We start from the raw sequence: 12,731 nt of genomic DNA, 5'->3' as shown, positions 1-12,731 counted from the left end.
TGTGGACAAGAAGTAAATGCATTCAGCGAAATAATTAATATATATTATAGCCTGCATTCTTACCTGCAGGAGCACACTACACAAATTATGTTAAGCACAGGACAGGCAAGTTGGGACTGGATGAAGAAAATTTGAATGTGAGACCCCCAACACACAATAGTTTACAGAAAACCACACACAATGACTCACACATTTTAAGCGTATATTGGCACAGGGCCCCTCCTACTGAAGCACAGTGAGTGGGCGGAGTAACTCTGACGGGAAGACTTGATATCCAAATGCCTTTACTTCCCTGTGCACTTGTTTTCAACCATGGCTGGGAAGAGGGCCTCTCGTTTCCTGGGCATGTGGAGAGTCCTGCTGCTGTGGGCCTTGGTCTGCCTCTGGCTTCCAGCTCAGGCCCAGGGAGATTTGGTTATTTCCAGGAGCGGTGCACTGACACAGGTATTTAACCTACTGACAGTATTTTATGGAAATAAATAATAGATCCATGTGCACCACTGAACACATTCGTCTTAGTCTACACAATGCACGAGAGGAAGGAAATATATTTCTTGCACTTGATGCAAACGTGCAGTTTTCCTCTTCTAATATCATTTCTAGCAGGGGATCTGTTTGTCATACTGACCTGATTGTTTGATTGTTTTATTTCATGCACCACAGTGCATGAAATAAAACAAAGAAAGTTCAAGCAGGCAGGTGTTTTTGTAACAGTGTTGCAACCATGACACAGTGTATGGGCGTGTAGCTGTATAGTATAGAGAGCGCTATGAACGTTGCAGGAGGACAGTTGCTGGTGAAATATATTCTTATAATAATAATTTATTGATCCGTCATGGGGGGAAACTCTTTCTCTGCCTTTAACCTATCAAGTTGTGATGAGCAGCCACACAGGGTCAGGAGCATGATATATAAGGGATTCTACTTTACTTTACTTTACTTTACTTTACTTTTCTGAAACTGGAACCTCACAGCTGCAACACCCATTTTAATTCTAAAACTTTTAGCATATTTTAGGTAGGTCTACATACCTAATATGATTTGTGAATCTGTGTTTTCCACCACTATTGCTGCCTTATAGCCTCTGCCTTATTCTTGATTAACCAGAATAAGGCATAATGTAAAAATAGTTGGCTTAGTATTTCATCAGAGATGTTGAATTGTTTTTAACTGAGGTACATTGGAGATTTTTTTGTTCCAGCACCTGGCGACCGTCAGCAATATTACACCCATATATCCTCCAGCAGTGGCTTCACCTTTCAGACCTAGTGGTTCTGTGCATTTTTATACACATTCTGTGGTATCTGTTATCTTTTTTCTTTTAATAAACCTTGGAAATGGTTTCCAAAGGACCAAACAACACCCCTGAGTGAGTTAAAAATTGCATGTAAACAAACGTCTGTATTGTTGTTTTCTGTGTCAGCTAATACCTCATTAATTGTGAGTCTACACTCAAGATTATGAAAGCTTGTATCTGGGGTCTTAAGAGCAGATCTTTCCCGTCAACAATTCTCTGGCACCAGGGAAATCTGGATGTCTGGCAGAAGCAACAATGTTTTACTGTTTAAAGACAATCATCACCAAGTTGCGCAGAAAAAAATTGTTCCAGAGAAAAGTCAGGAAAAACATGCAGAGACAGTGGCGGCTCTGTCATCTCCAGGCACAACAACAGTGCATTGAAGCTTTGAAACTGATTTTTATAAACAGCTACATATTAGTTATGTGGCATGCACTTTGTTGCAGGAGTGATTTTCCTAACTATAAACACACGCAGACACAATCTGGATCTAAAAATCTTCAGCTGAAAGTAAAAGACTAAATGTAGGGTTATTTGCAAACATTCCAAGCCTCAAATCTGTTAATACACGTGCAAAGTCATGGCGTAAAATCCTTGAGTGCTGGTTCAAGTAAAGTCACTGTAAATAAACAAGACAGGACTCAGGCCTCAGAATTGGTTTGTGGATGCATTTGTTTGTTTTTTGAGCCAGAAATGAACATATTTGGACAAGAAAGGGAGGACTTGCCTGAGAAGAACACCAGAACACCATTCACGCCCATGCGGTGGCATCTCGTCAATAGCTATGACTTAAAGCATACCCAGTACATCATAATGGATTGGAGAAGACTCAAGAGTAGCTTTTTAGACCATAATGATGATGAAAGATGGTTAGAATAAATATACATGGACAGTAGTAATCATCTGAATAATAGTCCATTTAGAACAAATTGCCTCATGTAACGACCTCAGTAAACAGACTATGCTGATCTCAAATGTAAGAAACTTTCAATTCCTGATTGATATTTGGAATCTTCAATCGGAATGATTTCAATTGAATATATATATAAATGGCAAGGTGGTTAGCACTGATGCCTCACAGCAAGAAGGTCACCGGTTCGAATCTGTGGGCTGACTGGTCCTTTCTGTGTGGAGTTTGCATGTTCTCCCTGTGTCTGCGTGGGTTCTCTGCGGCTTCCTCCCACCATCCAAAGACATGCTGGTTAGGTTAATTGGTGATTCTAAATTGGCCGTAGGTGTGAGTTGTGTGTGAATGGTTGTCTGTCTCTCTGTGTTAGCCCTGCGATGGACTGGCAACCTGTCCAGGGTGTACCCCCGCCTCTCACCCGATGACAGCTGGGATAGGCTCCAGCAGACCCCTGCGACCCTTAACAGGAATAAGCGGGTATAGAAGATGAATGAATGAATGAATATATATAAATGTAGCTACAAAATATATTACAAAATATTGTCAGTGTAAATGCCTCATCAGGCTGTTGGAAATAATGCAGGTTTAGGACACTTCGCTTCACTCTTTAGATCGACGGGCCAGACTATGGCCAGGAGACATGAGGTAAATCATTTCAAAACAAAGGTTCTTTTTTCACAATAAAAGTAGAGGCCTTTACGCCAATAAATCTCCAGCCTACAACACTATTTTCTCACGAATGATTAATCAGTCAGAGCATTTTAGTGGATTCACTATTTTCACAAGAGAGGCAGAGACATCTGTTTTTCTACTGCATGATATCTGCCCGTTTAATGCCTCCAATGAGTCACCACGCCATCATTATCTTCTGAGTTTACCAGCCTTTCTTCCCTGCCTGTGGTTGCCTGTTTTCATCCTGCTACTCAAGTTTGACTTGAACCACTCACAATTTATTTCCCACGTTTGCATTTGTTTGATTTGTGTCCACACCCGGACAGTAGATGGCACTGCATGTTTCTTCTTGTTTTTGTTTTTTTTTTCTGAAAAAACCTGCTTGAGACATTTTGTGAAAAATGGAGGAGGCGACTTTATTCTCAGCACCATGGATTCTTCAGGTAGACATTACTGAGGCGTTGTTTGCATAAAAAGTCATGAGAATTTCGTGGCAGGGTTTCACTAATAGCAGATAATTGGGGAAATCTAAAGTTTATTGATGGTAAATAGTCACACATCTGTGTCATTCGTCTCAGTTGTGTGTTTCCTCTCTCAATAACCTTGTGGTGGTCCTATGTTGTGTTCCAGGAGACCAAAGCAATTAGGAGCGCCAGATCAACACAGGTACTCATCTTATAATTTTACTAGCTGAAGTAGGATTTTTGTTTGTGTTCACACTGTGCTGAAACATGATGATACTGATGCTGAAAAATATGTTTGTCTCTCTTCCTCCACAGAAAAGAAGTACAAACTCTGCGAACGTAAGAAACTGAATCTACATTTTGTTTGAAAATCTGCCAAATTATTCATGAATCAAAATCATAGACAACATGTTCGGTAGCCTCGATTTTGCAGTATTGGTATTGTTAGCATTCACAAGATGAAGCTCACATTTCCCATAAACCTCATCATTTCCAGATGCCACTTGCTCCGTCCTTCTCTCCCCGCTGCAGTGGCACATATTTATTTTCTCTTTGCTTCTCTGGCTTTGCATGTTTTGTCCATCTGTTTTTTATTCCTTCCTGCATTAACCACTATAAGAACAGCAACCACATTTTGTTTTGCAACACCAATCTTCCCATCCTCTTGACCACTGGTTTTATTTGCTTTAAAAATGCATTTAGGATTTTTGTGGTTATGATCTCCTGAAGCTGCTAAAGCAAATCCTATTCTACAAGCATAGTAATGTTGCCTGTTTCATCTGAAGGTGGAGGTGCACAGTGTTCGAGTCGCCTGCACGGTGACGTCTCGTTTCGCCCACACGGTCATGACCTCCGAGGCTCTCAACAAAGCCAACTCCTCCCAGGAAATCTTCTTTGAAATGGAGCTTCCCAAGACGGCCTTCATCACCAACTTCAGCATGTGAGTCAGAACTCAATACCTTTGACGATGGGGCACAGCGCTTATGTCTGTCTAACTCTGACAGATGTCCGTTACAGGGAGATTGATGGTCAGGCCTATGTTGGAGAGGTGAAAGAGAAAGAGAAAGCCAAGAAACAGTATGAGAAGGCTGTTTCCTCAGGAAAGTCGGCAGGACTGGTCAAGTATGTTGGACTGAAGACGGCCGAGGTTTTGAACATGTGGTGATGCTAACATCACATTATAGAAATCCCTCTTGATCATTACAGGGCTTCTGGAAGAAAAATGGAGAAGTTCTCAGTGTCTGTCAACATTGCTGCCAAAAGTAGCGTGACCTTCACTCTGGTCTACGAGGAACTCCTTCAGCGGAAACTGGGAAAATACGAGATACTGACCCGAGTTAATATTGAACAACCGGTGCAGGAGTTTCAGGTTGAACACATTCTCCTATTTTATTGGATGGGCTAATAACAGCTCTGTTCTCCAGTGTTTTCACAGTGCAGCTGTGAGGAATTTGTGGCAACATGAATGAGACTTGTTACATCACACTGATTCCTCTCTTGATCTCAATGATTGTGTGAGACAGATTCTTACAGACATCTATGAGCCGCAGGGCATTACTTCTGTCGAGCCCACAGCAACTTTCCTCACCAACGAGCTGCTCCACCTCATAGAGACAACCGTCACAGACACATCGGTAAAGGGTTAAACGCGTTTCTCTGTACTTTATTTAAGGATGATTTAAGGACGTGGAAAGTAACGATGACCAAGCGACTCTCTCTTTCTCTCAGGCGCGAATCTTTTTCGCTCCAACAGTGGAGCAACAGAAGTGTCCAACGTGTGAAGGCACACTAATCGATGGAGATTTCATCATCACGTACGATGTGAAACGAGAAGCGCGCCTTGGGGAAGTTCAGGTCAGTTGTTGACAAAAAACATGCAGTAGCGTAGCACCAGCTTTGCCATCTAAAGTACAATAATACAACCAAACTCTAAAAGGCGTTTGGAACTAGTTTCATTTTTGTTAATCTGAAAAAATGAATCTTTCTGATTTCACCTTTACTTTCCTACATAATGCACAGAGCCTTGTGCTACATTTCCATATTAGTCTTAATAACATATTCCATTTCTCTTTAGGTTGTGAACGGATACTTTGTGCACTTCTTTTCTCCCCCTGATCTGAACAGACTCCCAACGAATGTGGTGTTTGTGATAGACAGGAGTGGATCAATGCAAGGAAGAAAGATTGCACAGGTAGAGAATCTGTGTGCAGGTTAATTTACATGCTGAATCCACACTGAATGCACACCCTCATATATGAAATTATGAACCTTTGCAGACCCGAGAGGCACTAGTTGCCATACTGAATGACCTCCACGAAGAAGACCACTTTGCTATTGTTCTGTTTGATCATGAAGTTCAGTACTGGAAGGACTCTTTAACCGCAGCGACAAAGACAAATGTTATGGAAGCCATTAATTATGTTATGAACTTAAGAGAAAACGGAGGTAAGAGGAAAACAATCAGATGTAAAAGGTGTTAATTTCCTTGTTTGGATCCACAGTTAGGAATCCACTTTAAACATGCATATTATTCTTCACAATAAAAGAACATTTGTTTTAAGAACAAGCTGAGGGCTTTCAGCTTGATTTTCTCTGATAATGTTACGTAAGGGGATTCTTTTGTGTTAACTGTGCCATTTCCTTTCAGCTACCAACATCAACGATGCTGTACTGGGGGCAGCGAGCATGCTGACGAGGGAAATAAACCGAAAGAAAAATGCAGAGAGGAGTGCACATATGATTATATTACTGACTGACGGGATGGCAAACCACGGTGAGCTGTGTTCTGCAGTGCTCCCTGCATTTCATGATTGGAAAGATTTGGTGTTTTCAAAAGGTTGACAAACCCTTGGAGATGTTCATATTGCATAAACCGTGCATGCCTGCACCTGTAGGGGAGACCAACGCCCACAAGATCCAGCAGAACGTGCACTCTGCTATTGGCGGGACAATGTCTATGTTCTGCCTCGGATTTGGAAATGACGTGGATCACTCCTTCCTCGATGTGATGTGCAAACAAAACAAGGGACTGGCCCGCAGAATTTTTGAGGGTTCAGATGTAGTCGTTCAACTCAAGGTAGACTACAAAACTAAAATATGTACTGAGCCACTACAAAAAGGAAGTGTCCAAGCAAGTTTAGAGATGCCTTCAAGTGGACAGAGACTGCATGAGTGTGTGTCTTGAGTGTGTGTCTTTGTTCCAGGGTTTCTATGAGGAGGTGTCGAGCCCTTTGCTCTTGGAGGTGGATCTGCGTTATCCCGACAATGCGGTGGACTTGTTGACCCAAAACCACTACAGCCAGCTGTTCAACGGCTCAGAGATCGTGGTGGCTGGTTTGCTGAATGAAAATGAAATGGATAACTTCTTGCTGGAAGTGGTTGCACAAGGGGTGAGAAATGGACAGCAGGCAATAAGTAATGGCACTGGAGAAAAAAAAGCAACAATGACGCGGTCCCTGTGACTGAATAATAAATCTTAAGAGTGAAACTTTAAATGAATGAATGTAATAGACTCACAAGAATTTAATGGAACCATTTGGACTTAATTTAAGCTCTCCAGAGACTCTTAGAGGCTGTAAGACCCAGCTTCTTAAATATACAAAATGTTTAAAAGAAAAAAATGTTTATTGGTTCAATTAATCAATGACAGGTTATTCATTTTTTCAACACATTTAAAATATTGTTTCCTTCTGGCAGTGAGAGTAATACAAACTTGATGTGTGTGTATGACATCCTCCTACAGTTTGCATTCCCTCAGTTTTTAACACCACCCCTCAAAGAAAAGCCACACCATTTATTGCCTTCTTCCAATGATTAATTTCCTCTACTGTCAGTAATATCGGTCACTTAATCTCTCCTCTTTCTCTAGCATGAAGATGACTTCCGGGTGCAGGGTAAGCCCACTGTGGTAAACTGGAACACAGTATACCCAGAAAAAGAGTACATCTTTGGGGATTTCACTGAGCGTTTGTGGGCCTACCTCACTATCCAACAGCTTCTGGAGAAGATGTAGGTTCATCTGCACGGTTCTATGCGAATTGTGACAGATTACCCAGAGATGCAGATTTCTCATGACTCACGAGTCATTCTGGAATAATAAAGTGATGTCTTTGTTGTTCCCACCACAGTGACATTGGTTCTCAGCAGGAGAAAAACGACATCACAGCCAAGGCCCTGGACATGTCCCTGCGGTACAGCTTTGTCACCCCTCTCACCTCCATGGTGGTCACCAAGCCTGATGCTGAGGACAGAGCAGACAACTCTTTTATCGCTGATAAACTGACTGAGGGTAGGGATAATGAGACTGATCTTGTTAAATTAGTTAGCAGCCAGTTTCTTCTGTTTATTTTGCGGCAAATTGGTTATACCACGGGCTGTCTGTTCAACTAACAAGCCACAACCATAGCAGGCAGCTGGTGGATTATCTTTCTATGAGAAGATACTACACAATGTTCTTCTATTCTGTAGAAACCTGTTTAATCATACGAGACACATTGCCAGTGGCATCCAACTGACTTCCTGTTGTGTTTTCTGCTTTTTTCCCTTTTCTACAGCACAGCGACAGAAAGCAGAGAAAGACAGTGGTATGAAAAATATCTCTTAATAATTTTATTGAATCCTGTGACATACAGTACAAGATCATTTTCATATCACACTGAACACCTTGATACAAAATAATTCATTGTTTTATTTCATGTATTTGGAATTTAACAGGGTCCAGGACCCCTTCACGCCAATTACCGCTACGAAAACCTCCAAAAAGCGGTAATCTTTTCATACACTCACAGTAACATTTTTATTCACTGGAGGTACGGAAAGTGCGACTCCTTTCAACAATAATAACAATAATTGTTTTTATTTTATACAATTCCCCAACAGAGATTATGGTCATAACGTATGGAAAATCTTGAATTTAATCAAATAATGTACATGATCATGTCTCACTGAACACCTGAACACTAAATGATGATTTAATTGTATTTATTTATGCTTTTACCAGGATCCAGCAGTCACTCCAGGGGTCAAGCAGATGGTAATCATTTCATCCTTTTAAGCTTCATTTTTAGATACTGAGAGTAGGGAAAATTACTGCTGTCCCTGAGAATGCAACCTATAGCATTACTGTTGCTGAGAATTGTATTAAACATCACAATAAGATGCCTGTTATACTTGTCTTTTCAGTGGATGGAGATCCTCATTTCCTGATAGAGCTCCCTGACAGAGGCGACGCTCTGTGCTTCAACATCAACGACAAACCAGGAACCATTTTCAATCTGGTCAGGGACCCAGAATCAGGTCTGCCCCGAGTCTTGCTCACCCAGTTGCTCTAAAAAGAGAGTACAAGTTTCTTTTCTTTGAGATTTATGAGAAGAGAAGGTAAAGAAATCGTCCTCCTTGTTATTTTCAGGCTTTGTGGTGAATGGCCAAATTATTGGCAAGAAGAAAGTTGTTCCAGGTGGTAATTTCAACACCTACTTTGGCCGTTTTGGTATCACCCATGAGAAGCTGGGGTTGAGGCTCAACGTGAGCACTAAGGACATCTCAGTCTTTTACAATGGCAAACAAATCAACCTGCTGTGGTCTGATACAACCTCCCTGAAAGAAACAAAGTGAGTAAGTTAATGGTCAACAAAACAATTTAACTAATGCACTTAAATCATGGTGTTAACATGGCTCCTGTGAAGTACAAAGACACAAAATAACCACATCCATACTGTCTTGCTGTTCGCTGTTAATTACAACTCTTTGGTCTCTCCTCCAGCATGGACTTCAGGTTGACTAACAACTGCAGCCTCAAAGTGACACTGAAGCACTCAGTTGAATTCATAGTCATCAAACACACAAAGGTTTGGAAGAGACGACACTACCACCAAGACTATCTGGGTTTCTACACTTTGGACAGTCACCACTTGTCTTCTGCAGTTCACGGTCTGCTAGGTAGAAAACTGCAGTACGGTTTTGTAACATGATGCTATTTTATATTTGAACTTTTCTGATAAAACCACAGATATGAATGATGCCGTTTTCCTCCAGGTCAGTTCTACCATGGGGTTAAGTTTGAGGTTGCAGACCTGCATCCAGGTGAAGTCCAGGAGAAATTACATGCCACCATGTATGTGAAGGGACAAACGCTCAACGTGACCAGGTGCTCTTGCTCTTCTCTCAATTTTGAATGCACAATACAAGATTCACGTGAAGTATTCAAGCCTCATCAAGTTTTATGTGTTCTGCAGACACTGGCAGAAGAACTTCAGCAAGGACGTGAAGGATGGAGAAAATGTCCCCTGCTGGTTTGTTAACGATGACGGAGCAGGCCTCATCGATGGAACAGCGTCAGACTACACTGTGTCAGATCTGTTTAAGACTGTTTGAACACTGGAACCTGGGTACATTGTTATGGTGAGAGTGATGTGTGGTTTTAAAGTGAGTCTTAAATTAATTTACACAGGCTGATGACATTTTTACATGATGATAATACAACAAATGACTGTTATCTTTGTATTAACTTTAGCACACTTGTTACAGAGCGGCATCTTAATCGCTTTATGAGGCTTTTCCTGCTGAACCCTAGGGTTGTTTTATAACAATAACAATAACAATATAGATCCAGTGATGACATAAACAAGATAGTAGGTAAAAATCTCTGCTGTTTGTTTGTCACAGAGTCATATAAATTCTGTGTGCTTCACATACCATGTCAGATTTTCCACGCTTTGCTGGAATCAAGCAAATACAAAGTTTTGTAAAGCCTGTTTATCATAAGGCCTGTCTGTCAGGTTTTGGTCTCTGCTTGCTGTGAAATTTTAGTAATTAATCTTTGGAGCATAGCTTATGCAGAGTCAAGTCTAGTGTCACATAAATCACAACATCAGTGTCAACAGCTGACAGGTGTACTTTCACTTAATATGCTTCACAGCTGTTAATGCTTTCGTATCTGCAGCTAACATAACAGAATAAATCATCACATAACAATAGTTTTTCAAAAACTACTTTTTTTTTGTCAATTTTTTGTTTCAATTAGAAAATCCTGACAGTCAAGCTTTGCCTCACACTGTTCGCTACTTGTCTGTGGTCTGTGTCTTGATTCACAATCTTATGGCCCTGCACCTACTTGAGATTGACCACAAATGCCACACGTGGACTGTGTGGTGTCTCACAGAGCAACTTTGAGGCCAGAAGCCTGAACTCACAGTGATCAAGTGATCGTAATCATCATCATCATCATCATCATCATCATCATCATCATCACTGTTCACTAGGGAATGGGGAGAGATGGTACCTTGAGTCCTCTAAACTCAAGCCAGGCATGACTATGTCTGTGTGGTAACACTAATGTCTGTGAAGGTTCTCAGTCATCCAGGTCATGGTATATCCAAAAACGTTGAAAAAAAAATATATATAATAATAGCAAGTTATACTAATGTTTACTTTAGCTTATCTCATTTACATGTACATGCAGTAATTTAATTAGTATTTAAATAATGGAAATGGCACCTTTGGTTACAGTTTTTCTCAATTGCTAAAACACTAAACTCTATTGTCTGAACCAAATGCTCAGTTGCCTGAACCCAATGATTGAATCAGTCACTCTTTTGGCAAAACCATAAGCACTTTTCACCTGTTTAGACACAACTTGCCAACACATTTTCATTGTGATGCACCTGTGTTGCATAATGGTGAGCACAGGTGGCAAAAGTCGAACACAATTAAAACACTGGTGTCACCGGTTGAACACAACAACTCAAAATTGATCACACCTGTGGCTAATGATGTGAGGGAACATATATAAGCCAGTTCAGAGAGCACTGGTTTGTGAGGCACTACAATGGATAGAAATCTCATTTGTATATTTTTGTACTTTATTTTTATGTAGGCTTACTGTATAAAAGTGCTAAATGCACAAGGTTTCTGTTTGTTTTTGTACTGTACAAGTGCTACGTGTAAATGCACAAGATTTCTATTGTACTTCTTTTTTGTTTTTTGCTATGTACAAGTGCTAATACACAGGTTTTTTGTTTTGCAACATGCATTTAGCCAACAGTGAACAATAAACATTTATTTCCACAGCTTCATGTCCTGAGCATTGTGTTTTCTATTTTTCTATGTAGTGTTTAATGACTTCTCAGTAGTGTTTTTAAGTTTGATTGACTCAGGGCACGATTTGACAACATAGTTCAGTTTTGAGCACAGATTAAACAGTTTTGAGGTGAAAGTTTGGTTTTGCAAGAAGAGTCTGATGTTTTGTGAATGTAGCTTGAAAATTGGGTTTTGTGTTCACAGTTTAGAGAAAAGGAGAGCTGCTTTCGAGAAATGTGTCTTAGCAATCGAGAAAAACTGTAATTTCATAAGTGCAGGACATAACAACTTGTTCGTCCCTCTGTGGCCACTGGGTGCAGCAGTGGGATCGTTGCGTCTTATTGCGACACTAACTCAAGGTAAAGAAGACCCAACACATTAAAGGTGCGAAATGAGTTTCATTGGAGGGATTTTCAAACAGCATGAATACCTTACAGAAAACAATACAAGGATGGAAATATAGGCAGATGTACCACAGGTAAACTTCCACACCTCCATTAAAATCAGCAAAGCCGCTAATGTTACCCAAACGAGCAACGCTAACCCAAACAAACATCAATCAAACTAATCCAGTTTAATCCAGTTTAGCTAACCTTAAACAAGCTAGCTAAACTTCCAAGACTTCTAGATCATAACACACTAATATAAGAACCTGTATAAATAAGTTCACATGTACATAAACTGTTTCTTGACAGGCACTGAACAGCATGAAGAGAGGAAACCAACAACAGCTTACATAAAGCAGATTCTTAGTGGATGGAGGTATGTCACTTTTCCACAGGGTCAATCAGAAGATACACAGTAACGTGGAGCTAAGTTGACTTGTTAACCAATAAATATCTGTATGCGTAGTTCAGGCGCAACAAGCAGCATTCAGTTGACTATTTAGCATCAGTCTGCTTCACACTCTTGCTTTCTTCTCTCCTCTTCCAATTTTTTCCCTTCACTCTCAGAGGGATAACTTCTTTTCATTTTGAATGAAATGCACTACTGTGGGCCCAAGCAGTTGCCTGGCTTCGTGTGCACAAGTTGTGCCCCTGCTAGTATTTATGAAACATTAGAATGCAATAGGAATCTGTGTGATTTCACTGGTACGCTTGTAGTCTATGCATCTACGTGTAATCAGTTTCTCACCAATTTGAAACGTAAGAGTTTAAGAAGGTGTGGTTCTCTTTACATTAACTTTGTCCAAGTGTTGTGCCTCAAAAAAATCCATTCTGTATATAAATTTCTCTTTCACTGATGAGGCATAACATTATGACCACCTTCCTAATATTGTGTAGGTCTCCCTTGTGCTTCCAAAACGGACTCATCA

General features: G+C 40.5%; 1 protein-coding gene across 2 annotated transcripts; it reads left to right on the top strand.

Annotated features, from left to right (window-relative positions):
- The first annotated feature begins 181 nt into the window (after window positions 1-181).
- LOC311487026 (inter-alpha-trypsin inhibitor heavy chain H3-like) lies at window positions 182-11,522 on the top strand. Of its 2 annotated transcripts, XM_084543113.1 has the most exons (23): window positions 185-444; window positions 3,507-3,542; window positions 3,656-3,679; window positions 4,126-4,280; window positions 4,358-4,462; window positions 4,547-4,709; window positions 4,864-4,974; window positions 5,069-5,194; window positions 5,415-5,531; window positions 5,617-5,785; window positions 5,988-6,113; window positions 6,235-6,416; window positions 6,544-6,729; window positions 7,209-7,348; window positions 7,468-7,628; window positions 7,894-7,923; window positions 8,054-8,104; window positions 8,340-8,372; window positions 8,522-8,635; window positions 8,748-8,949; window positions 9,102-9,277; window positions 9,374-9,485; window positions 9,574-11,522. In XM_084543113.1, the coding sequence occupies exons 1-23, from the start codon at window positions 313-315 to the stop codon at window positions 9,710-9,712; spliced, it is 2,790 nt and encodes a 929-aa protein (XP_084399239.1). In that variant the 5' UTR covers window positions 185-312; the 3' UTR covers window positions 9,713-11,522. The 2 variants fall into 2 exon arrangements, with proteins under 2 accessions (XP_084399240.1, XP_084399239.1); XM_084543114.1 differs by lacking the exons at window positions 9,374-9,485; window positions 9,574-11,522 and having other exon boundaries at window positions 182-444; window positions 8,748-8,953; window positions 9,102-9,220.
- Window positions 11,523-12,731: the final 1,209 nt, after the last annotated feature.

The sequence above is a fragment of the Chelon labrosus genome (assembly GCF_963514085.1).
Source record: "Chelon labrosus genome assembly, chromosome: 4".
In the NCBI taxonomy this organism is placed as follows: Eukaryota; Metazoa; Chordata; class Actinopteri; order Mugiliformes; family Mugilidae; genus Chelon; species Chelon labrosus.
Note: the sequence above shows the minus strand (reverse complement) of the source record. Positions and strands in the feature narration are given on the sequence as shown.